This window comes from Athene cunicularia (assembly GCF_003259725.1).
Source record: "Athene cunicularia isolate RWA chromosome 2 unlocalized genomic scaffold, athCun1 chr2_part1, whole genome shotgun sequence".
Taxonomy (NCBI): domain Eukaryota; kingdom Metazoa; phylum Chordata; class Aves; order Strigiformes; family Strigidae; genus Athene; species Athene cunicularia.
The window spans coordinates 127,786,337-127,814,236 of record NW_020799095.1 but is presented as its reverse complement, the minus strand read 5'-3'; the positions used below and the strand labels follow the sequence as shown (position 1 = coordinate 127,814,236).

General features: G+C 36.9%; 1 protein-coding gene across 3 annotated transcripts in view; it reads left to right on the top strand.

Moving 5' to 3' along the window:
• Positions 1-24,682, top strand: part of TRIQK (triple QxxK/R motif containing) — a 64,372-nt gene extending 39,690 nt beyond the window's left edge. For all 3 annotated transcript variants that reach the window (XM_026842935.1, XM_026842934.1, XM_026842933.1), the window contains exons 3-4: positions 9,638-9,723; positions 19,422-24,682. In XM_026842935.1, coding sequence (XP_026698736.1) covers positions 9,638-9,723; positions 19,422-19,535 — 200 coding nt within the window. In that variant the 3' untranslated portion in view covers positions 19,536-24,682. The remainder of the gene's footprint in view (positions 1-9,637; positions 9,724-19,421) is intronic.
• Positions 24,683-27,900: the final 3,218 nt, after the last annotated feature.

The window sequence follows — 27,900 nt, the reverse complement described above, 5'->3', positions numbered from 1 at the left end:
CCAAAAATCATCTAATCAGATGTTTGATAAAAATATGGCTTTTAATTGCATTAGTGGTGTGTACTTCTCTCCTAAGCAGTAACATTTTTGTTTTACTTCTCTCATTTTCAGAATTTATACTAAAACATGGTTGTTTATATGAAAGTGCAACTACTAGTAGCTGTTCCATAGCCAAGTAATAAAAATGTGCTCAAAACTACACATACATATCAATGCATATATATATATATATATATATATATATATATAAATGCATATATATATATATATATATATATATTATGTAGGTGGAGAAGAAAAGAAGTGAAACACCTACCCAGTGATCTGTTTCAAATTAATTGTGTTAATGTAATTTTAAGAAAGGTGTTTAATGTTTTCAGAGTGGTTTTTTTGAGTATGAAATGTTAAGGAGATTGTTGGAAAGGTTAATTGAAGAAGTGCCATCATGTGTGTTGAAGATATGCCTTTTACATGGAGCTATTACATTTTAATGGCTGTAGGCATGCACCTGTTGGGCTTGAGCAAAATATTGTAAAAGATGATTTAGCACTGAAAGGTGTAAAAAAGCACTGCCCATCAAATAGTATCTAAAAAGCGTCAGTATTTTTAGCACTGTTTTTCAGATCTTTTAGTATGGTCTTGCAGTTAATTAAGTATATTCTACAGGTATTGAAAACAATTAAATTATGTAACTAGTTAGCTGATTTAAAGTATTGATGTTATTTTTTGTTTTGTACATTATTGATAACCAGTTTTCTGAATTTCTTTTCATAATTGCTTATATAGCTTTTAAAAATACTCCTTAAAAGAAGTATCAGAAAAGGTTCTAATTTAAATATATTCTTAATTACTGATTACTTTCAATGTATGTCTAATTCAAATTTTAAATGTAAAGCATTTTTGTAATGAAATTATGCTTTTCATGGCAACTCATGGCAAATTCTGATGGATTTCCTAAGAGATTCTGTTTCCAGTTAGAATATTATATTTAACAAATATTACTAGACTTCTGTTTTGGAATCAGGGAAAGATAGCAATAATTAAATGCATATATTTTGGTATACTTAAGAATGTTTTATATTTTGCTGTTTTTTAATCTTGCATGCAGCATAAAAGGAATTTATAAATTTTAATGCATCCTTCTTGTTGGCTTAAAGCTGAAATATAGTTGCTTGAAAATTAATTTACCCCTCATGAATGACTGGCTGGATTATCTTTGTAGCATTAAATGTCAACCCTGAGCTCAGAACACATTGTGTCTACGGTAAAAAGTTGTCCCTGAGCACTTAATGTTGTGTTAAATGATGATGTGTCCTTTGCAAATGTATTATTAGTGTCAAGCTGTTCTGTCTCTCAAGATTGAAAAATGGTCAGTGATTTGAGCTGCCATTAAACCTGAATAAAATAGAGGGAGGCTGTGGGGGGTTTTCATGCCTTTTCTGAGTACAGACATACTCTTAAGTATAAAACATATCAAAATAATTCTGTTAAGCTAAGGCTTCAAAAACTCCATTTGGAATCACAGCAATTAAAAATAAGAAGTCTCACTTCTGCTTTTCAGGAAAAGAATGGTTGTTGAATACATCTGTGTGACACTAAGAGCACAGAAAACAATATTAAATGCCCTTGTTCACATAGATGTGAGCTAGAGTTCTGTTGCTGATTCTCAAATGTGGATGATAACACTGTTACCAATGTGTGATTTGCTGTCAGATTTTGACTGAGGTTAGGCCTGAAACTCCTGGGGATTTCTGGGTTTTTTTTGACGTTCCTCTAACATCCTAAATAAACAGTGATTTCCAGTTTTAGAGTTACCATGTTATTGATGAGTCATGCATGTTTAAGATGTGTTGTATGTGAGCAGAATTTCACTGGATTGAAATTCTGTTACTCGATGAATATACAGTGACTGGTTTAAAATGTCTCAAAGATATTTAATCATACACTTCTGCACATGCACCTTAGAAGCTAGGTCCCTAGGTACCTTTATGGATCTGGGTGATGTTACAGAGCACTTGAGAAAACACTTTTTTTCCCACTTGCCACAAAGGCACTTAAATAAAAGTTCTGTTGCTGTGTATGAGATGATAGAGCCCACTTTTGAGGAGTTCCAGGGCACATAGGGAAAAAAAAATGATATTCCCTCCTATTAAAAACCAAATTATTATAAATTTATGGAACTATTGAAACTACAAACTGATTTGAACTTTTTAGTCCATTGACTTGCTGTTTACAGACTGTTACAGAGACTCTCAAATAAACAACCAACCACCAAAAATTAAAAATTTATCATCAACACAATTAACTAACCCTCTGCAGCTACTGAGTTACATGTTCAGATGTCCATGAGAGAACAGAATAACTTCCTAGGGTTTAACAACAATTGAAAACACAGAGCAAAGCACCATTTTCTAGGGTTTAACGACAACCCAGAACACTCTATCACTCACCTGACAAGTGAGGGCTCTCAACCTTGAGGAGCTTCTCAGGGCAGTGTCCCAACCCAAGGCACCTCAGGGAGTTTCCTTGGGCATCATCCTGACCCAAGGGGATAGTCCTCTACAACAGCATGCTACTCCAGAGGACAAGCCCAAAATGGCCACCCCAGGGGACTCCATTTATACCCAGACTGAATCTGATCTGTAGTCAATAGTGGTCCTATTGGCCGAAAGCTCCAACTACCATGAAGCCTCGAGAGCAAAAGGCAATCGAGAGCTGCTGCACTTCAGCAGCCAAGGAGCCCTATTTTCATTGGGCAGGTGCACCTGCCACACACACCCTGCTGAATTCCTTTGGTGCACTTTCATTACATTACTTCAGTTACATTAAGGTGTTTTAGACATTATGGCCAAATTCTCCGTCAGCCATTTAGCTGGATCCAGGGAAGTATTCCCTGATGATTGGAAAAAGGCAAATGCCTAGCCCATCTCCAAGAAAACTAGGAGGAGGACATGGACATATTAGAGTGAATCCTGTGAAGGGCCAAGATGACCATCTAGAGCACAGGGTGTACCAAGGAAAGGCTGAGTGCTGGTTTGTTCAGCTCTAATAAGAGAAGGCTCAGCTGAGATGTTCTACATCTCTTACATGTCTTGCAAATATTTAATAGGAGGCTACAGACAGGGTGAAGCCTAACTTTTCTCAAAGGTGCACAGTGGTAGGACAAGAGGCAAGTTAGAACATGGAGATTCCAATTAAGTAGGAGAAAAATGTTTTTACACATTGAATGGTCAAATGTTGGAAAAGATTTCTCAGGGAGGTTGTAGAATCTCCACCTTTGGAAATACTCAAAACTCAGCTAGGCAAGCTCAACTAGACTAGCTCCCTGAGCAACTGGAGGTCATTTTCAGATTGGATCTAGTGTAGAAGTTGGCTCTGTTCAGAGCCCAGGGTTGGACCAGATGACCTCCAGAAATCCCTTCTAACTTAAACTAATCTATGAATAGACTGTAGCTTAAAGCCCCAGGGGCCATACCTGGTACACAGGAACAGTTCAGAAGAAGCAGTGTAATAATTATGGAACGTGTTCACAACAGTGGCTCTGTAGTACAGACATAACTAACTGGTTTGGGAAACACCATGGCATAGCTGAGCAAGGGTGGAATTCAAGCTGTGATTTTAGATGCATATTACAGTCTCTTTGTGGCTCTGTGATGTTCTCTCTATAGTACTAGTAATACTTAAGATTTACTTCAAAAGTAATTTGGCCATATCCGCAAATGTCCTGAGAGTCCAGATAAAATCATGCAGGAAACTGGTTCTCCTTCTCCACTTGTCCTTTAGATCTAGTTTTCTTGGCTCAGATTTATTCTATTTAACCTTAGAGGTGAAACCAACCCACCTGACTTGAGTGCTGAACATTTCTAGGCGCTCTCTGTTGTTGATGACAGTAAAATAGGTGCTGCTAGAGAGCACTTTAGGCTGTCCTAGACTTCTGTCACTCACTCTTTGGAGAAGTCTCTCAATGGGAAGTAAAGAGAGACCTAAACAAACAATCACCTAAAACTGAAGTCAGGTGCATTCTATGTCTTGCATTGTCATTCAGTCACCTTCTATGTCTTGCATGTTTGACAGTACCAGTTTGACACTTCCAGCTTGACAGTAAAGCTTGCCACAGTCTCTCTCTAGTGTCTAATTAGCTATGTATAAATTTCAGTATGGGTTTCAGGATCAGTGACATTAATGAACTTTAGTTAAAAGACTACTGGTAACTAAAATTTACCCAATAGTTGTAGTTTTATTACGACTTAATTAATACTTTAACATATGAAATGGATTGCTACTGGATGGAAAATGTCTTACTAATGTTTTGATTATGACAATAATAACAGCATAGAAAGATTCAGGACACAGTTTGTTGGTTGTTACAAATTATAGTGAGTGTTGAAAGGAATTTTAAATCTGTAATGTTGATTAGCAAATTTTACTATCTGTCAGGTTTTTTGGCATGCTGTAAATAACTCATCTTCAAATAATTTGTCTGAGTAATTAAATTTAGATTGCACATTTCTCATTTCAAATATTTTGACTCTTATCTATTTGCTTTTCCATTGTGGCTTAATTGGTGTGGTCTATATAAACGGACAATAAATTTATATACCTTTGTTATAAAGATCAGTCAGTGAATAGAACTTGGTATTCATCCCAGACAGAATTATGATTGAATGTATTTGCAAGATTAAAGCACTGAATTTACTTTTTTCTAATTAAAGGCAATTAAAGATTTGCAGACACAAATAAAAGACAATGAATTGAGGAATAAGTGTAGGAGCAAGTCCATTTGCAGGTGAAAAGAAGTGCCTTTGAAGCAGAACCAGCTGTATTTTCATTGAAAGAATAACAGTTTAGGAAGCTTTTCTGCATGTGCTTGCTTGATAGCATAATGTACTCATAAGCAGCTTACACAGTACAGTATTCAGAAAATAGCAGTGCATTAATTTTTAAAGTAGCAAATGCAGGCGAAGAGCAATGCTGCCACATGATGATAATGAAGGTGGATATTGTAAAGTCTACTGAGAGAAAAGAAAGCAGGGAGCTCCTGAAATGTGAACATTTATAAAACAATAACTAGATATTCATATGATAATAAGCTTGGACAGCAGCATCAACAAAGGCCAGAGATGCAGTCCTGTTTCTGCTTAAGCCTGATGAATTGAAAAACAGAGAGGCAGTCTTTAGTCTGTTATTCAATTCCAGTAATGAGCTATTGTTAGAATGAAAGAGTAAATATCTACAAGGGTTGGGAATCTAATTTTTTTTTCTCATGATGTTATTCTGTAGATTTGTTCAGGTTATATCTTAAACTGCAGCATCTTTAAACAATCTTAAATATAGTCAGTTTTCTTAAATACGTGCTCAGCATGTTGCATTCTCAGTTACATGTATAACAGAGCTTGGTATGTATGCAAAAGTACAGTGTTATGCATACTACTTGCTAATGTCACAGCATTTCTGTAGACTAAAAAAAACCATGGTCACCCAGAACTTAATGAACTTGTCTAGGTCATATGTATTATTTAGTTTAAGTTTTGCATTAATCATGGTGTCATTGGAGGCTTAGTTAAAAGGAATACTGAATATACAAGACCAGATTGTCTCTAATCTGTTATTAAAACCATTGAATGTAAGATATATGGGATCTCAGTTTCCCTTGTGAGTAGAGATAAATCACAAAAAATCTTGTGAAACCTGTAGATTTTTAATTCTAGTTACATCAGGAGAAACAAACTCAAGCTGCATATTGTATGAATCCCTAATATTAGCTCTGAGGGAGACACTTTTGACATTTTTCACAATACAGTTCTTTTTAGTAGCTCAAAAAGTCTCTATATTTCACCTTGTCTTCACCCCTTTGTAATCCTACAGCTAATAGAGAAGTCTTCATTTCTACCTGTGGAAAGTTTCCCAAGCAGGGTCTGTAAACAGGACACAGCTCAATTCAGCTGCTACTGTGGTCACTTTGACATCAAAGGAGTGGAAAAAACTGTGAAAGAAGGATGGAAGGAAGGGGTGGGATGAGCCATGAACTCTGGAGAGCTTCCAAAGGGCAAAGGAAACTTCAAGCTCTGAAATGGGAGGGTGGATGATCTTTGCACTTGGTCTTAGGAGGCACTGACAGAAGACAGGACAGGCAGAGAGGTGATGGCTGGAGTCAGTAAGAAAAGTTGCCTTATCATGGACTAGTTCTTTGGCCTTAAAAATGGAAAGAAAGTGATGAACCTGGAAAAGCTGTAAGGAAAGAAGTGGCAAATTTGTTAAAAAAAAAAAAAAAGGAAACTGGGGTAGTGGAATTTGAGAGAAGAGATGATGAATTGATAATAATAATGAGAAGTAGAAGAGGAAAGGAGTTTGCTTAAGTAATACAAAAAGTAAGATTTCGTCTGGAAATTTTCCAGTTCTATCTCTTTGGCTTCTTCTTGCCTTCATATGTTCCCTCAGGAAAACTCATGTCTTGAATAGACATTGGGTAAAGCAGATAAATGGGGCTTTGTCTAATGATTCCATCTTAACTGGCTTTGATGGTCACTTCCTGAGAAGAAGAAACAGTTTAAGCTGATGACTCTGACAGATAAAAAAGTACCAGAAAGCTTGCAGTATAAGTGAGATATAACTAGAAGACATTGCGAGTGTGAATATACGTGTTCCAACTGGATGAATTTGCAGGCCCAAAAGAATGCAGTGAGCCTGTATTATTTATTTCTGCTTGTTTTCCAGGTGGTAATGATCAGTATTCATGTGGTAGGGGCTTTGCATTTCATAGTTCTTTATAGTCCTGTAGTGCAAATGTCTTTCCCAAGGCCTCAGAAAGTTCAGATGTTTTTAAGAGTCTTTTAGTACAATTGCTGAATCTGGTTTTCATTACAAAGAGCTCCACAGATGCCCTTTTTAAACTTTTGCACTTGGTGGACTCAGACTGTTTCCCTACCATATTTTTTTTTTCCCTTTTGTCTAGCACATTTAAGCAAGGAGAGTGGTAAATTAATGGCAGGTGCATAGATTTGGAGAACTACCAGCTCTAGTCATTATTAAAATAGCCTATTTGTTATATAGGGGGGTTAGTTGTTCATATCAGATTTAATATAAGTCTGGAAGTATTCTGTAGATAAGTAGAATCCAGTCTTAGCCGTAGCTGTAGCCACTATACTGGAATAAACAGTAGCAGAGTGCCTGAAACCAAGGGAAAGAACACAAATAAGCTTTCCCTTTCCTAGGAATAGACTTGGTCCTGCTGATAGAGGTAGTGTACATACTGAGTCTCCTGTGCAATATTTACGCCTGCTTGTGTCATCTTCACAGTTGAGCCTTGGAGAGGAGGAGGGAGAATGGGCAATGGCAGGAAGAGAGGTGGGTTTTAGTAGCTGACTTGTTTCTTATTCCTAATGGGCCTTACAAAGCTTTGTAGCTTTCGTTATCTAATGTAATGCCATTGCATCCCTGGAAGAGAAACCTCTGACTGCTCTTCTTTATTTACCCCAGAAAGGAGAGCAGCAAACCTGAATTATGAGAACTGAAATTGAAGTTAGTTCTTGTCAGTTATATACTTCTAAATGAAGGTATTTTTCATGCTTAAAACATCTCGGATAGATTTCTATAGTTTGTTCACAAGTAAGTAAGAACAGCTGCATCACTTTATTGAAAGTTGGCTCCCAACAAACAAACAAGAAATTTCAAGGCTGGGGTATATCTATGCCAAATTTCAGCCTGGAGTGAATTTTTATGAGTTACAAACTCCTGCCATTTATAATGGAAATTCTGACAGCTCTTTAACTATTTCATAGCAAACATACGACTACAGTACTTTAGGAAGAAGAAACACATACTCGTTTGGGCTTGCTTCATCTCTTGAATTAGCCATTTTGGTGGTGCCTGAAATTCTTTCCCTAACTGTTCAGAAAATTACTCCTGATGCATCCTGTTATCAGATATTGACTTCGGAAGAATAGCACTGCAGTGGTCCTGTCCTGCAAATGAGATAGAATGACTGGATGAATATATAGGAGCATCAGACATAAATAGTCATTCTGTCTTTTAACTCCATCCTTTAAGAAGGTTTCTTGGATATTTTGGATATATGCCTTTTTTTTTTTTTTTTTTTCCAATAGACATGGTTTTGGATATTTTTCCTTTTGTCATTGAGTATTTTCTAAGTTATTTTAGGTCTTCTATGAATAATATCTGACCAAAGGATAATATGGAGACCTTCACAATATATAATCCCTAGAGCTGAGGAGAGATTATACAATGAAAGCAAATCTGTAATGCGAGTTCAGCCACCACAATATGCTACAGAAAGGAGCTCTGTATTGAATATGAGTAGAGTGATAGAAAGAGTGTTTCCATGAATCCAGTATATTACTGGAGAAGACCTTTCTTTTCCAATTCATGTTTCAGAATTTCGCCACTGCACTATAATATCCCCATTTTGAAGGTGACCATAAAATGAGAAGTTTGCACTACTGATTATGAATGTAAGATCACGTCTGGTTGAGCAAATGGGAGTGTTGCATACACAAAACTATTGGTCATGGTTTTAGAGGAAAGGTTAAATTATTTGAATATAACAATAATGAAAGCTAATGTACAACTAGGTAAAGATAATGGTTTAAAAACAGCCGAACATTTCTGCTTTGGAAACAGGCAAAAGAACAAAAAGGTATGTATGCATTAGAGGGAAAAAAATGGAAAGGAAGTTTTTTGGAAAGCCAGAGTAGTTGTAGTGAGGCTCTACTGCTCTGAGCAGTTTGTTCACAGATTCCTCTTTTCCTTCTCCTCCTCTTGTGCCTGTAGCCATACCTTGACTTCTGTTGACTTAAAGAAGCTATGGTTAATAGTACAGCAGTGACAGGCCCTTCAGACAGCAAAAATATCCCTGAGAGATATCAAGTGGGTTTTGTTATTGAGATAAATCATTTATACCATTTCTAAGTAATTGCATGTCCTCCTCTGAACTCAGTACTCAGTTCATATGGACTCATAGTAATCAAGCACTTGGCTGCATTCTTTGTGGCTGCAAGAGATAGTTCCTGTAATTTTTTAAAAGTCCATCGAAGACATTTATAGAAGATACTGTGTAACATGTTTCTACAAGCAGATGGTGTGAAGCAGTGGTCTTATTAGCACTTACTTGGTCTGACCTGCTTGTCTCTGAGTTCCAATACTTGCAAAAAATGTTCGGGTTCAGAATGATGAAAGATTTACTCTCACCATAATGTCCTTTATTACACATTTCTATATGTATTAGAGGTGACTAGCTAACAAAAATTACAATGAAAATTTCATTTTGATTGAAATGTGAAGGAAAAACGTCATTAACCTTTAATCTACTTATTTGCTGTCTGATGCTCACTGAACAATTTAATAAACGTACTAGTGGATGGCTATCCATACGTGTATTTTGATGTCCCCCTGGAGTAATGGGTTCTATGTTGATTTATCATCTCTTGCTTGTTGCTAACATTGTCTGTCTTAAGGAACCTTGTTCCGTGGATTGAGCCACTGTCTTACAGAGTAGCTTCTGTTTATAGTGCTGGACTGTGGGATATTTTCAAAATGCTACAGAATCTGATTTTTCAACTGAAATAATTGCTGATAGTCTTTATATTCTTTTTACATCATTAAATGTGCTTTTCTACTCTAGGAAAACAAGATTATAAGAAAACCAGGCCTATGTTAAGAGCTACAAGATTAAAAGCAGAGGCCAAGAAAACTGCACTAGGCGTAAAGGTAGAGATCTATTTGATAGCTTATACCACCTTTGTGTATATGTTATTTCTTTTCCCCATGGATGTACTGTGTGAGTATTGATTCCTGAGAGATACTGTTTATGACACTTCAAAATCTAAATCGAATGCCAAAATCTAAGATATTTATAATGGATTGCTTTTACTTAACCCTAAAATAACTGAAATAGTTGAAATGCTAAAAGATTTTAAGTAGTCCATGTTCTTGTTATGGTGCATATTTCCTTTAAGGTCAATAAAGTACTGTACGCTTAGAAAATCGATCTTTGCAGAGAGCCTCTCTACACACAGAACAAATGCTTTAATGATTTCATATAGTTACAAAAATTACAATAATCTTCCTTCTTCCTCTTCCTATCCTATACCCAGGAGTAATTCAAAGACTGGGTTTGTTAAGTATTGTAAATTCTCAGCATTATTATCTCAGTCTACATCCTTGTGTACTGCCTCTGACTTGGGAAAAGAAGGTGTGTTCAGCTAACAGCAAAACACATGGAAAGGTACTGAACTTTTATTTTGTAAATGGCTCTTTTTCAGGCAGGTATCAATAAAGGCTACTTGATCACAGCTTTGAATATGAGTAAGGAGGACAATTAGGAGTATTTTGTGCTATCTACTACCAAACCAGGATTTATCTGAATGCACATTGTTATTTAAGTTGCGTCTGGTATTTTTCCCTCAAACTTATTTTTGAATCAAATTGATACACAATTAGCTTAGCAGCAAGAGTAAAAACTGAGAAAAATTTTAAAGTGGGTCAAATACCTGCGTATTCTAGTGAAAGAAACTTCAGAAATGTTAAAAGGAGAACATTTTCTTGTTTCTGGCAGATGAGAAATCAATTTTTCAAGTTATAGCTTATAGCAAATGCCAAGGTATTACTACCAAGCTGTAACAGCTGTTGAGCTGCCAGATGATGTATTTGGTTGTCTTCCAGAATTTGCTATTATAATCACGAAACAGTGCTTTCTTTTTGCTCCTGATTGCTGATCTCGATCAAGCATTACCGTGCGATGCAGTATGTTTTCACAACATAATCTCCTCAGTTAGTGCTGTGTGTCAGGTTTTAATGAGAAAAAGTAGATTGCCTTTTTTGTTTAAAGGATAGATTATTAACCTTTTGCGTTCAATGTTTTTTCCTTCCTTTCTTATTAAATTTTGCTTTTCATTTTACTTTCAATGAAATGACCTTTTAAAAGTGATGTTCTACTTGGAGACTTGTACTGTACAGCCTAGTTCTTTTAGAGTGTGCAAGTTTTTTGCATGTCTTTCACAAGTGAGAAAAATATGAACCTTGCTCCTTCAAAAGCTGTTTTGTTTCCTTAAGTAATTCTTACTTAAAAATGAGGGAGAATAAGAAAGCATATGTATAGTCATATGTATAATGAAGAATCAAGTATTAGTGAATAAAAAAATCAAGAACAGTTTATTTTCATATACAAATATACAAAATACATATCCTACATGTTATAGCTGACTTCTAGGTAAGAATGCGTTTTGCCATCAAGGCACACACATGCTCTCCAGGTCATGGGATCGTGGGATGTTGTGTTTGTGGGGTTCTGCTGGTTGCAGTGTGTAATGTCTCAGATTTGCAATTCTGCCTCAGCCTTAGAAGAAAAGAAAAAAAAAAATTCTTTAAAATAATGTCTTCCGGCTGTAATATTTTTTGCACGCCTGGACGTTAAAATATGACCCTGGATCATCCCCAAACAGATTACAGTCATTTGCTTTGCTTCCTAATTGCTGAGAAAAGCTGACAGAGCTGAAGCAAAAGGGAAGGTAAGTTGGGCACCTTTCCCTCCAGGGATATGCTTGTGGAGGAAGGAAAGCAGGGCCTTTGTATTCATCCTTCTCACTGAGCCTGCTTAATGCCAACAACCTCAGGCTTACTAAATGTTACAATACTTTTACCCGAATATGGGCAATCCCTGTAGAATAAAACTCTGCCCTTCTGCTGACAGACCCTGCAGCGCTCAGCACAGAAGCAAGTCATATTTAATGTTTCGGGATAAACTTGCACTGCTTTCCGTCTCGCATTGACAGCTCTTCACCCTGCTCTATCTCTCCAGTCCAGCAGAGCTTCACCATGGGCAGTGGATGCACCTAGAGGGTCTGCAGGGAAATCCCTTCCCCACCCCAGCAGAGGCTGCTGTAGTTGTAAAGTCCCATAACCTCTCCCCCTCTCTCAGGCAGGGCTTGTTTTGCTCAGTCCATTGTTATGTTCCTTCCGCTGTCCAAGAGTAGTCTTCTTACCTTCATCCTCCACACCTATCCCAGATACTCCTGTTGTCTTCTGGATAGATTTTGAAATAAGAATTTCTTGAAGTCTCCTGCTTAGTGCGGCAGGAGCGTGCCTCATGTCTGTGGCAGTCAGAAGAGTCAGCAGAGTTGAGGTCCATCAGGTTATGTGCTTTCATGACACTATTTTCAGGCTTGAGTGTGCATTCCTTCAATTGTTTCCTAATATTCAGAGCTTTTGAGCGTATCTGAGCTCTTCGTTTGGGAAGGTATCGTCACAGTTGTCACTTCATATTAACAAAGTTTTCTGATGGTGATAAGTGACATGATTCACCTTCCAAAGGCTGGGATTTTAGTCTTTTTGTATAACATAAGCCCCAGTTTACGCTATGACAGTTGATTCAATTCAGTCTGTACTGAAGAAGAAAAAAAAGTTGTGTAGCTACAGTGCAATGTAGTAAGTAGACAATACTTTAAATAGAAATGTCCAAAGTTCTTGTAAATCTTTGAGAAAACACATACATATGTATATTTACCATATATTTTATTTGTTTATCCAGGCTTCAGTACATGATGCAATATGCAGCATTTCAAAATATATTAACATTTTCTTATAAAAAGCTAAGTTGCACTTTAAAATATTGTAGAGGAAGGATATCCTTGTCATACATGTAAAAAGTACAAGCTCTCTGGGAGAGAGGAATAATTTTATAATTTTGTGAAATACCTAACACAGTAAGTACCATACTGCCACTTAAAAAGATAAGATTTTTAGTGCTCATTGATAGTGCTAGAGTTGTTTAGCACTATTTCTGATTGTAAGGTAAGACTTGGTGTAGTATTTAGGGGGAAAAAAGAAGAGGACTGGATAGTGAAGGGAATTTAATCCTTAATTTCTATGAAGATAATGAAATTCAACTGTTGTGTATTTCACCATGAGAACTGACAACATTCGCTTGAAAAAAAGGCCCTGTAAATGACATAAAACTTTTCAGAACCAATCCCCTGGAGATCCTTCACATTTCATCGCTGGCATACTAATTAGCTTGTCTTGTCAAACTTTGATTGCCTTGTCATTTTAATGCAAGATTTAAAGTAACAAAGTTTCTTTCCATCACTGGCATTTAGTACTTTTTAATTTCCCCAATGAGAGATTTTATCCGTGTTGATAATGTCAGAGAAACAGCTAAGCACTAATAACTATTAAAAGTTAGTTCAAGCAGAGTGACCATGCTAGTATTTGGTTTACTCTTTAAACTTGTTTTAAAATTAAATATTGTAGCAGGGCTGTTGTGCTGGCATTGTTTGTACATGTCACACCAAGGTAGACCGTGCCAAAATATATGGTGTCTCTTAGAAAAGCAGGAACCCCGTCTCAAGAAACAACTCAGAGAGAAAGCAGTATGCTGTATGTCTCCTGGTGTTTGGGTAAGACAAAATTTATTGTAGCAGTACCAAAAAGGCAGCCTCTAAACCTTCTCTGTGTGGTTGTTTTGTTATCCCCCGGCGGGGCTTGTGCTGGTGGCAGCCCACCTGCTCATCCTTACCAGGTGGAGCAGCAAGGCGTCTGCACCACCAGTGCTAACTCTGCTTTCAGTGGGTGAGGAAGACATGCCAGCAGGAGGGTGGCAAGCAGAAAATGGTTTGAGGAATTTGAAAGCTCAGCCCCAGGTAGCTGGGGTTTGTTATGCAGAGGCCAAAAGTAATGGGAGTTCTTGGGGAGAGATTTTTTTCACAGGCTGAAAAAATGAATCAGTGGTCTGTGGGACAGATGAAGTTTTCTTTCTTGTTGAAAGGTGGACACAAATCCGAACAGTAGTATTTTACACCCAATTGCAAAGGCATAATCAACTGAAGAATACCACTCCATAGAGAATTATTAGCAATGTAGTACATCGATTGAGCTAAGGAAAAAATGTTTCCTAAAAAACTTACTGTCTGTCATTCCTTTGCATATCTGCTTAATCTATTGTGTAGCTCACTAGCTCAGTATTAAGAGTTTATCTCATCTGGAACAAGTTATGTATGAATAGATAACAAGACATTCCTAGTGTATTTTGGCAAAGGGTATTCTCTGATTTCACGCTGCTTATAATCTTCGAAGTTAGTGAACTACATTTGCCAAGATAAGTTGGTAATATAGTTTCATAGCTTTGCAGAAATTAAGGCCACAAGGGACTATTAGATCATTTGATCTGGCCTTCTATATGTTACAGATCATAAAATTTCATCCAAATACTTTCTGGAAGTCCAATCACTTCGTAACAGCCAAAATGATGGGTCTTTAAACCAGCTTATGTGCCTCACACAAAGAGCAGGGTGGCTTGATGTGCCACCAAGGAACAAAGTGTGATATTCCCAGTGATCCCAGTAGTCAGACTTTGACCCCTGACCTTGAAATGGAAGTGAGGGGAAAAAACCCATACAAAGAGAAAAACAGAATCAGATTGCTCCCATCAGACCTTGGCCTGACCTGTGCATGTAAGTACAGTCATCATGGTGGTTTGAGCATGTGAATAAGATGCACCAAGCCGTAGTTTAGGGGGATTTTCTGCGCCATCTCAGAGCAGTAGTCCATTTTTCTCAGGCTTTGTTCTCTACTTATCTCTAACACTTCAAAGGATAGTTGACAACAACAAAACCTCAAATCTCAGAAATGAAATCAATACAGTTGGAGCCAAATTTCTGAAAAAGAAGGAAACTTCTTTTGATCCTGTGTAGGAAAGTCTGAAGCACTGAAGTATGAGATGCCATACTTTTAACAATCTGAAACCTCGGGTTCAGACTATAGCACTGATCATGTAAGTTATCTCAGTCTTCTCAGGACCCTGAAGGAGGGGAGGATTTTTGAGGGCTGAGTTTGCCAACTGCAAGGCTGGCAGCTGGGACCACCTTTTCACACAAGCCCAAGTTGAAGAATTCTTCCCAATAGCTAAATAAAAATGTGCTTTTTTTTGAGAGAGAGATCTGACCATAAAAGACTCACAGCCATGGAAGTCCATATTTTCCTCAAAACGCAACTGGAATGTTCATTCATTCATGCTCCTGGGAAATGGCATCTTATTTCAAGACTGAACTTATCTCACTGCATCTGGACCTTGAGAGGTTCTTGTAAACAAGATAAAGGACTCCACACTGTGAAGCACATTACTTAAATACAGGTGTATGGCATATGTAGTTATATGCTGTAACCAAACTACCTCTCATTCTTCTCTATGATAAAATAAATAACAGTCATCTCCCTACTGGAAATCCCTCTGCCTTTGCACATCCAGAGATCACACACTGAGGGAGTGGTTACTGATTAAATCCAAAGACCTTTTTAGAGTCATGAGTTTTCAAGGCAGATCCCTCCACTTTGCAAGTCCTATCTACATTTTTGATACCTGTATATATTACCTTGCATTTAGATATATTAAAATGAATCCTGTTGCTTTGGAATCATACAGCCAGGCCTTGCAGATGACTCTGTAATAATACCTTACTCTCATTATTTGAGACAATAATGATCATTGTTCCATTTGAAATTTTTACAATAAAAAATTTATAACATAAAAACTACTGATAAAAGTTAATAAATTACTTTTGTTACCTTGTGTTAAATGTAGAATGTCCCGGATTAAGGAAGTAAATATCCATTTTTAAATATGATTTTGCTGAAACTCTAAAAAATGTTCACAATGAATGTCCAGATAGTTTTCCAGTTAGAAATTACATGGGATAAAAAGGTTGATTGTCAAGTCCATGTATGTTTGTTTTATTTCTACACGTATCCTTGGTCAGCATGATTTTCTCTTCATCTCATTTCAGAAATAACTAGGGATAGTTTAGCATTACAAAGACAGCAATTTGTGATACTTTCACCTAGTTTTAAGCTGGTTTCAGATTAAAAAGGTACGGTTCTCTTTGAAGGACAATAAAAATTATCTAAAAAGTTTGAAATTTCCTGAAAGTGTGATATTTCTCTATATGTGTAGGATATGATGCTGCCGTACACCATTTCCAGATTTGTGTGATTATAACGAACAGTTTTTCCTCACCCCTATTTTTTTCAGCTTCTGATTATTCTTGTTTAAATCCCAACTCTGCAACTTGCTCCATCAGGGTGAATCTGAGGACATTATCCAAATATTTTGGTGTGAGAGACATAAAACTGACAAAAAAATCATAGGAAAATTAAATCTACATTATACTGTAATGGCAAGTGTTTCCTTTATGGAAAAGTTTCTGAAAAACTTAAGCTGAACTCAGTAGGGTTCTACAGACATTATTCTAAATATAAGAAAATATAATAGAAAATTCTGTTCCTTTTAAAGGCTTCTTTGACTGTGCTTTGGGATTTGAGAGCACGGATGTTATTTCCTAGCATTCTGTACCATATTATAAAAGAAAAAAAAAAAAAAAAAAAAAGAGAAAAAGCTCTGTGATCATTTTAAGTTTATTTCTATACGACTTTTTCTATATTGGTTAATTATTCATGATGAAATCCTCTGAGTAAATGGATTTTGCAGAGGGATGATGGGGATGATCTATAAAGTGCAAGAGAAAGGGAGCTATATATGCCGAGTGGGAAGTATTTTAACATTTCATTTCTATGCATGGCTTCAAATACAAATAGCAAAGCCTGATAAGTATAAAGCAAATTAAAATGACAATATATACCATTGTTGCAAAGACAGTATAGTGGTGTAGCATCTCATTTGCTATTTACATTGCAAAATTTATGTTTATAAAAGTTCATAAACTGGATGCAATTCTTAAGAGACTGCTTATCCCTAGCTGAGAGCCAGGTGTCCTTTGTTAGGCCATTTATTTTAGATTTTTGTTACTCTGCCTTCTTTAGTAACTCAGAATTAAGGTTCTTGTGTAATTCTAAAACCTGGAATTTCAATAAGGCTTTTCATTCCCAGGGCTAATAAATACTGATTCAGCCACCCAGTTTCTAATGCTCGTGTAAGGAAAGTAGTATTGTTATCTCAGTGTTATTCACTGCAAAACTTAGGCAGAGAAATTAAAGAACTACTCCCATCAAAGCAGTTACTGGGCAGCCTGAGAACAAAACTCAAGATTTTCCCAGTTCCACTTCTTAGAAAACAATTCTTTAATGCAAACATTACCCAAAATTTTGCTGCTGCTACTACAGCATTTCATAAAGGAGGCTGGGGAGGAGAGAAAAGGTGAACCTATTGTAAAGTGGCAAGCGTGGCATCCAAACATGGGAAAAAACTTTTTAATACTGGAATGAATTTGCTCTCTGTGTCAAGTGTGAACGGTGCCTGCATTGCACAGTTTTGTTGTCCACTCTCCTGAGCAGATGGAGCTTGCAGTTGTATGTCACTTGTTTATTACATCCTCTTAAGATTAGTAGCTGTGTGGCCAGATGGGTCTGGGAGCACAGCTGTGGATACAAGGAAATAAATGAAACCTGTCTGATGCTGCCATGCCCTTTTGTGAGATACTGACGTGTTGCAACTGCAACAAAGCAAAAATCACTTTCCTTTAATATATTAGTGAATTAGATGTACTTTCTTTTTTTTTTAATCAAATCATAGGGAATCAGGAGTATGAGGTTCAGAGGATGATATAATTCTAAGAGGAAAATGTAGTTGAAATCTGTAACAAACAGTCTCAGCAAATTTACAGGAGCAATTTTAATGTAAAATAAATTTAAAGTACATCTCAATCCATGTAAAATGTAAAGCAAAGGTTTCTATAGAACAAAGACTCCTATAGAGCATACGCCAACTAGTCAGTAGTATTTCAAAGTTTATTAGATGGCATATGTTGAATTATTGATCCAACATTCTGATAAACTATATAATGCATTCATGTAAATGCAAATGAAATGCTGTTCTATAGAAGAATGCCAGATTATGGGCTAGACTTTAAAAAATGAAGCTAACGCATTTTTAACTCCTTCATGGCAATGGACACAAATTTGGTCACAAAGCCACCACCAATCTAGAGGGTACTGGGTGGAATTCATCCTACAATGCAGGTCTCCACACCAAGGTTACCATCTCCACTCCCCTTCTAGTCTAAGGGGAAAAATAGGCATTTTTAGGAAGAAATCACCTGACCTCTTTCAGAGGACGCAATGAATCTTACACCAAAGAGGGTCAGATTCTCTCCTTGGATAGTAAAGGGTGTCTGATTGTCTAGGTGTGGTGTAGGCATCTCCTTTCAGTCCCACTGGCAGAGTAGATTTGATGTGGCATCTATTCAGGTTAGTTGTTATAAAGTCACTGAACTGTTTCTCTTCTCTCCTTTTAAGTATATAGCTGGATTGTTCAGATGCAGATGGTTTGTAGGTTAGCATGAAGCTGTGATTTGGAGGGGAGGTTGTTTTTTCTTTTTGTAGAGGGAAAATGGTTTTGGGGGGTACAAATTAACCTGTTCCTTTTGATCACCTCAGTGCATGATTTTAAAAATACATCACGATGATAAGGAATGAAGTGAAGCAGTGCATGTTGTTAGCTGTGGAAGTGGCACTTTCTGTGAACTGAAGGAATGTAAGGATTTTTCTCAAATTTTTATTTCTTCTTTCATTGTCTAGCAAAATGAGAATGAACTTAAAAATGTGAAATACTGTGACTCTGAAAGAAGTAGTGTTACAAAGAGGATGATCATACAACCATTTATTATGTTTGAGGTCTAAAGTTGGAGCTTAACGGAGTCCAGCCTTAAGATAGAATAGGATGATGGGCAGCCACATGAGTATGATGTGTAGTACAAAAACATTTTTTTGCTTCGGAAAGCTGCTCTAAATCCTGTATACTTTGGAAGACTCCTTTATGTTAATTAAGGAAGATGCAGCAAGTTGCAGTATTTTACAAGAAGAGAGGCAAGTGCAATTGCAAATTGTTGTGCTTTTTCCCTTATTGCAGAAGAGAAGGAAGAAAAGTTTCATCCAATTCTGAGGGATTTTGTAGTTCTATATTGTAATGCATGCCAGGAGGTTGGGAGGTAGAGGTAGCAATTTTCATTGACTTCCACCATACTGTGTTTGCTTCATTAAAAAATTACAAATTTGTTGGCAAAAAGCAGTAACATATTGCTAGAAAACATCAAAATTCACAGTGTAAATTCATAACTTAAATTTGTGTTCAAAACTGTGGTTTGTGAATTCTGTCTTTTAAAAAAGAATGGATATCATAATAAAAGGATGTAAAGCTCCTATTTCTAGGTCAGACCATAGATCTTTAAGCCAAATATCCTATTTCTGGCTTTATATCAGACTCACCAGAATCTTTATTAAGTGAATATATTTTATAACATTCTGAAATGGTAATCACAAAGAAGAAATCATTAAAGTATCAATGCCTTATGCAATTATATATGTCTGGTGTTATTTTAATATGCATTATATAATGGAAATAATGAAAATACAGTACTATTTCTAACAGGTTTTGGCTTAATTTTTTTCTCTTATTTCTACAGGAAGTTGCCCTTGTCCTTGCAGCTATACTGGTATTTTTGTTGGCTTTCTATGCTTTCTTTTATCTTAACATTTCCAATGAAGTTGACCTTGATCTGGATCCAGATGAAAACTAGCAGATGCAATGAATCTATCATCAAGATTTCTTCAGCTTGAACAAGACTACATAGGAACACACAGTCCCTTCACTGTGAGACAGTAAATGATGCCATTTCTTGCAGTCCAATTTCATAAGAAAGTTTTGCAATACATCAGTCACTTTTACATTCCAGATCTCCAAAATAAGAGAAAACTCATGCCTGGCAAGTGTATTTGGTTAACACCAAAGCCAGGAGCAGCAGTACAATACATGAAGTTTATTGTTTACATTATTTTTTTCTCAGGCAGAGAACTTTGATGTCAAAAGACAGGTGCTATTATTATCATGGGTATTGATGCTGACTTCACAGGAGGAGAGTCTGCCTTGACTAAATTTAGGAATCAAAGCTTCCTAATAGCCAAATTAGGTTCCTTTTCCTTTCCCAAAAGGAAGCAGAATACCAAATAAAAAGTCTTTTCTTGATTTGTATTTAAAATATATCAAACCCCCCTCATCCTTTCTCTCCCTTTTAATCTTTCTTGTGCATGTGTGTACATGCGCGCACACGAAGATGGAAGAAATTGTAGGAAAAAATATCTTTTTAGAAGCAGTCTGTCACCTCCTATATGGACTTAATTTTATGTCATTCCAGATTCTGTGTGCCCATATATCTGCAGTAATCTTTTTCATTCTTTTGCCAACTGTTCAGCACACATGTGTTCTGTCAGAAATGGCACCTGGATGACAGAAGCTCTAACATTCGCATATGCCTCTGAAACACAGTTCTTTGCCTCCTGTGCTGTCTGAACTAGTGTAAATAGAAAGTTCAGTCGATGTTGGTTTTAATTAGTGTATTGCTCTATTATTAATATAAAGTCAAAATCGTATTTTAATTATACTCTTCCTGCTGGTTGTGGTATCAACTTGCTCTACCTGTTAGGGGGATGTTGAAAAAAAAATTGCTTTCCAGTTACACAATCATTTTAATCATCAAACTAATGTGAGAATTTGTAAGTATTAAGAAACCTTTTTTTCATACATACTGATAATTGAGAAAATCTTGGATCCACGACATCCTTCAGTTTTTGCAAAGCACCTTTCAGAATATGCACTGTAGATAACATTTCTGATTCCTTTGATAACCACAAGCCACTTGAAGAAGTCAGTATGTCAATGCAGCTACAGGGAGCTGTAAAATTCTGGCTTTATTGTGTTCTGCTTCGACTTTGACATATAACTGACTTGGGGTTGTAAAGATTCAGTTTTGATCCTTTTAAAAATGTGGTCAGTCTTTCTCTAGTTTCGATTCACTTTGATACCAAGGAAAGCATACAGCCATTCATGCTGAATATGGCAGGGAAGTTAGGCAGAATGACTTCCAGAAAAGAATTATCATAATTTTGAAATTATATTAGCAGACTAGCTTGGCTTTATCTTTGATACCAATTTCAGGGCTGAATGTTAGGTTTAGTTACAGCTGAGATGATATTTACTGACTTGTTCCAGAAATGCCTGATTAAGATTTCTTACAGTGATTTTGAAGACAAAGGGATGTAAATCATAGCAAATATTATAATGGAAAATATATTTTAAATTGACACAGTCCTGTTATCGCCATTTAAGGAACTTAGATCAATACAGTTAATTTTTAAACCATACAGTAGCTATGACCATATACATTATGAGTCTCTAAGGATCCACTTCTTATCTGTCATACTCCTCATTCACTTTATGCAATGCAAAACAACTCTAGAAATTCAGAGTACAACAGTCTTCCGAGAAGATTATGAAAGAGAAGCATAAACATATATGTGCAAATATTTCTCATTTTCTAATTATGACTGTTACAGACACAAAAACTTAACTTTTATGCATTCATATGATTTATAGTCCGCTAATAATTGCACACATGATCAAATGCTTAGCAACATGTTACATTTATGGTGAAGCATTATCTGACACATGGCCCAACTTTCAGTGGAGGGAAAAAGCATATCACAAGCTGTCTCCTTGGATGTGACATGCCTTTCACTTCACCAGTGCTACACCACATGTCACAGAGCTGCAGACCTCTCTTGTTACTTTGCATGAGCAATTTTTTTATTCCATAAAATGCTGGAAGGATTGCTTTCTTAATGTCTGCACATAGCTCTCCGGGTGATGTCTGGTCTGAGAATGATGTGTAGTTATCCCCTTCGCGCAAGTTGTCTCATAACTTGCTTTCTGAGTCAGTTACATGAAGAAGCAAGCTATTCTTACTGTCAAATTTATGAACATGAAGTTCCTAGAATAGAAAGATTGCTTTACCCATAATTCTGAGTCATAGACAAAATCTAAAGCGCATATATGTGTGATTGAAGCATCTTCCCTGATTTGTGACTTATCAGTCCATATTGCCCACAAGTGTCATAATTTGCAGTTTGTCTGTTGGCTTCATTTAGGTTAGGCCTTTTTATCCACATAAAAGATGTTATTCTCATGTAACAAGATAATTTCCTTTTGCTTAGATAAACTGGATAGACTTCTGTTCAGTGTATATAGAAATACATGGCAAATATTGCAGCAAATACAGTTTTTCTCTTATAAGTACAATAATTTCTAATGGGACTATGTCAATAGTTTTTTTAAAGCTAAAAGCTCCCACTTTTCATCATATTCATACTTTATTTTATAAAAGGCACAAGCACAACAATATTAGCAATGAGGTTGGATTCTGAGCCTACTAATTTATGATTCCCCTGGGTTCACTGATACTACAACTGATTTACTCCAAGGGAAAATCAGAGTCTGACCTGAAGTTATTTCTGCTTTCTGGAATGCTACATTGTCTGTGCCTGATATTTTAAAGTAGAGACTGATTATAATCTTGCAAATTGTGGCTTATTTTGCCTTTAATTTTATTTACTGAATGCCTCTTGGTTTTTGAACCACCTACCTTTGTATGAGTTGCTCAGTGTCTATTTTAATAATAAATGTATTTTTACTATTTTGGTGCTCTTATTAATGTTGGATGTGTCACGCTGAATTATATGTGCATTTGAAAGGACATTAAAGCAATCTAAATAGCACAGTGTTCAAATGTGAGCAGTGATACTCACCAGTTTTAGAATATCTCTATTATTCTAGGCAGTTCAAGCCCCTAAGCTCATATTAAAACTAAGCATAGCCTATGAATACTTAAAAGACCATAAAGAGAACTTCCCTTGGCATCCTACCCAATACCAATAGAGCAGATCTCTTTCTGCAGACAATGTTGTTCAATGTAGCTGCATGAACTTCAGTCAGATTGACTTTATTTTCAAGGTAATACTTCTATACCCTTGTTTCAAAGAAAGATTGCTGATCTAACCATTTACACAGCAGACCTAGCTTAATGGGGCAGGTTTTTTCCAGGATATTCACCTCTGGGGAAAGGGTATATGTCAGTACTGTTGTTGCCCTCTGCTTGTGGAGTAAACTGAATTTCTTTCCAGCAGAGGTTGTGGAGGAGATGCCTGTACTGAGTCCTCATGCTGTGGGTGGGAGTGGATGTCCCATTTGTAAGTCTCTCTGGCTAGGAAGGCACGAGAGTCTTCCAGCAGTGATTTTGCTCAGTAAATCTTTCCTCAGCAGTTTTAACTTTTCCCTACAAAAGCGGAACCAGCATGCAGACCATCTCAGGACAGAAGCCTCCGTATAGTAGTTTTACTAGTGCTGCTGGTGAACATTGCCAAGGAAAGGCTTTAACTCTGTTTCCTAGAGTCCATAAATATATTTTACTGGAAGCTTAGGAGGCATGTTAAGCATTTCCCTAATGGACCCTAGAGATATATTTAAACTTTCCTTGAAGAACGCTTTATTTAAAGTTCACTGTTGCATATCATATAGACATCATGTGATTCAGGATCTGTCATAGCTCCTTCCATGCATCAGACCAACTGTAGCAGGGACGACACTTAGATTATGCTGCAACACATAACTGCAAACATACACAACATGAACAAACTCATCTGTTTAGGTGTCATCTAGAGTAGCTGACCTAACAAATTGTGTTTGAAAACAGGCGGGTTTGAAACAACCCTACTAAATGAAGGCACAGTAAAAGGCCTACAAAATCGCTCATCCCATTTTCATGAAAACTGCTACCATGGAAGAGGCTTATCTGCTGACTTAGGGCCAAGTTTTGAATGCTGCCTTTTCAGGGAGGAAAATGTTGCTAGCAGCTTCCGATAGAGTGATGATTCATTTTGCTCTGGTACAGGACTGTGCCTGTAAGGCACAACTGAACCAGTTGGTGAAGGTCAAATGCATTCAGGACAATTCTCAGTAAAGGACTGTACTTGAAATGCAGACTAGGCAAGTTAGACTGCCAACAAACAGGATACTACAGATCTTGATCGCATTTCAAGTTTTACTTACAGTAGCATAATAATTAGTGGTGCTTATGACTAAGAAAATAACAATATGGCACATCAATAAGACAGCAGAAATGTGATGTTGGAACTGCTTCTTAAAAGATTTTGTAGTGGATTATGCCTGCACTTTGGGAAATGAATCCATGAGATGAATAAACTGGCAAAGATTGTCTGTGATCTTATGCTTACAATATTTTTTCCTGAAAGAGCCAATGGAGATATTTTGCAACACTTATCCCCATCATCCTTTTAGTTTGCTGTAATACATTCTTTTGTAGATGTATTTCTACACTTTTCCAAGAGTGGAAAAATATTTTTTGTAGTTCATCAATGCATTTAATTGACAGAATCCTCTACTCTTCCTTTTATCCCCCCTTAATCATAACCAAATTGGTGGGGAGACAGCCAAAATGTTAGGTACCAGTGTCTCTCAAGCAGATGTCACACCACTATTTTTTAGCTAGTTTAAATGAATAAACATGTTAAACTGTGAAGTATTACATTTTAGATTTTTTCATTAAAAAAAATGGGACAATCTGTTTACTGTCCTTAATTGAGACAACAATCCTGGTGGTTGCCAGTTTTGGCAGTTGTAATGATGAACTATAAATATTGGGACAAATCGACTAACTGGTGATTGTGAAGGATAGTTCAAGTAGAAGCCTCATTCTGCATGAATACTTTTTTCAGTGCTATATTTTTTTCTAACTTCTATAATTGTTATACTGGTTTTGCATGTTAAAACCACAAATAAATACATGACTAGTCAAACAATAGGCTTGATTCTGTTGTCTTATTCTGAATCACTAAAGAAGCAGATTAACAGCTGACAGCCCAGCAGCACAGTTCATGCCTTGCCCAAATTCTCCCTAAAAGGTGTTTGTTCAGGTCAGTTATAAATGTAAGCTATGAAGAGTTTCATTTTGCTGAACCTTGGAAAAACTGAGCAGCACATAGATCTTTGGGAGTTTGCCATTTCACAAAGAGATTGTAGGAATTTTAAAGAGCAAAGCTGCAGGAGGTGAGTATGGAATTTGGTGACAAACTGATGTCATTCTCCTATTTCGGTTCCTCTGGGAACGAGAATAGAAGAAAATGGAAGTAAAATGGCCAATTCTACCAGTAGCCAACGACCTCACAACTCATGATGTTGCTCAAGAAGAAGAGGGTAGAAGAAAAGCTAATTCTGGTATCAAATCAGAGCTACCTCAACATCTTATTTTTCATAGGGCAAAAAAAGGTCCCAGAGGAGATAAAGATGTCTGAAACAAAGCAGCTTCTGACTGGATCAAAGGTTCATTTATTTAAGTAAGGAATAAACAGCGTTTGGGGGATTTACACAAAGAATACGTCAAGCTAATTGCTGTTGCCTTCATGTATAAAAAAGTCACATTATGCCAAGCTAGAGTAGCTCTGTGTGACTGTTATTGAGTTAAATGCAAATGTACTGATACTGGCAGTGTCCCCATTTCTCTAGAGACACCTTCTTTGCCTGTAATACTATCAGCAGAGAGGAGGGACAGGGAGGGAAATGGCAGGGGAGCCCTTTTGCTGATTCTGCACTCCTAAAGCATCATCCACGCTCCGTGGGGAGCTGCTGGTGTTTAGAGTAGGGCTGCGGTCCTGGATTGCTTTGGACAGGCTACAAAAAAGAACAGAGCAGAGCTTAATCTACAGGGTGAGTCTCCTACCATCACTGGTGCCTGATTTGTTACCACAAATAAATAGAAGCTGAGATGTTGAGGCTCTTTACTGTTATTTATAAGGTTCTCAGAGAGGTGCCAGAAAAATTGTCTTTTGTTGGCATTTTGAAACTTGTTTCTGCATAGTTGCTTCCATTTGTGTCTGTGGGACTGCTTTTGGTTAGGAAAGCTGTAGACATTATCCTTTTGTAAGGAGAGGCTGGGGAGTGACCTGCCATCTCCCTTGCTCTCACCTGGCTGAAGCTGAAGAGGCCTCGGGTGGCTATTGCTGTGTAATATAGTAAGCCTTGCTCTGATTTGGGAAGGACAGCAAATTCTGAATTCAGGGCAGCTTTATTCAGCCTCTCCTGCCTGAGGAGCCTTCAGAGCAGCCTGCATAGTGAAAATCAGGTTTTTGCTTGCTTCCCTTTTGATGACTTCCTTCAGCTTCTCATTTAAAAGATGAGCTAAGGTGCTGTGATTGTCTGCTTAAAGCATGGCTGTTTTAACAATGGTATCATGGGTTCTCACTTCCCTAATGAGCTCATGACTGTTCCTTCTTAAAGGCAGACAATCATATTTGTATTTATCTGTTCATTAATCATAGCTGCTCTCCAGCTGCTCTTCTCAGGCAGTACTTTATGCCACTGTGTCTCTGCTGTTCCAGTAATAATGGGATGTGCTGAACAAAGAAGACAGTAGAGCAGCTTCTTCAGATCATTACCAAAGCCACAAATTAATTTAAAGTTAGGCAATATTTGTGGGGGAAATTTTCCCAATGTGCTATACAGATTTTTATTTTGAAGAGCAGCCATTTAAAACCTGCTCTGTTCTTGTGAATGCCATTTGACAGTCCTTGCCCTTATTCATGACAGCTTGTGAGTTCACGTTAAAATAAGACAAGTTATAAATATGATTGCGTTATTCATGAGAATTTTTTTTTCTCATCAAACCAGTCATCGGCTGTTTTTAATTAATAGAAAAGTGGCTTTGTTTGTGGGTGATACAGTTGCGTCAAATGTAGCTTCTTGTCTGAAATGATATAGAATGATATTTACCTCCCTTTGGTTAAGGGTTGCCTCAAAGTAGGAATTACTTGCAATACATATCACTTTTTCCAAATACTGTGATGCTGAAATTTGGTAAATTCTCCAGAGAAATATCAGAACTATGACTCTAATAGGAGCAATAATTTTGAAATTTTTCCTTGTCAATGAGTTTTACCTTCTGTATTAGGAAATTTTCAAGTTGATACCATAATGGAGTGGGTAATGCCTGGAGGACAACTGAAAAGAACAAAATGAATGCTTAAGGGACTCTTCAGGGGCATTATTCAAACTCTTGTGTGCATACTGCTGTGACTGGACTGTGTCAGTGTTACGGGGTGATGGAGAAGCAACACATGAGACAATCTGCTTGTGATTGTTGCAGTCTCAAACTCATGGGGGCAAGTGTTTCTGCTACACTATGTTATGCTCTTATACACAGAAGAGATCTCTCTTACTAAATTAATTTCTATGTAGAGAAGTTAACTTCTATTTTGTACATATTCATATACAATTTAGAGATAGAAGAAGGAAAAAATGCTTCCTGTGAGCAAGGGCTTTTAGAAACAAGAATCATTCCTGCAGCACAGGAGTTGTGCATAGGCATAAACAGTGCTAAATTGAAAAGACAACACAAATACGGAAAGGAAATTTTCGTTACACTCCTGATTTATAAGGTATAAAAGTAAGCCTCGCTCCTCTGTCATATATTCATCATTTCTTACAGTGCAGATCTCTACAGTAGTTTCCACAAAGCTACTATTCCCCCTATTCCACCACTAGTTTGGGGATCATCATTGCTGACTCAGAATGAAAGATGATCTTGTATTTCCCAGAACTTAAAAACATTAAAGTATCCTTGTTAAGCACCAAGTTATTCAGTAGCTTTGGAAGGGTCTACCAGAGGCTATGTACAATACTGTATAATGCAAAGTGATGTAGAATAACAGAAAAAAAATAGAACTGACTTTCAACCGATCAGCTAACTATGGAGCTGGCCTGGGATCCTTCAGCGCTTCCTTGCTGCTTCCTTGCAAAGCCTTGAGGAATGGATCTGTCACATCCACTCATCAACATTTATCTCAGTTATCATCTTATTTTTCATGTCCTTTGTAAAGAATTAAAACTTCATGGTCATTGGTCCAGAGAAGGCTGGTTTTGATCTTTTTACCTAGATCATGTTTTTCAGCTTGTTCAGATCAAGGCTTTTCAGCAGATTCCTTCCACACAGCCGTGAGCAGTTTGAAAAGATCAGGTTAACAATGAGATAAGATGAAGAC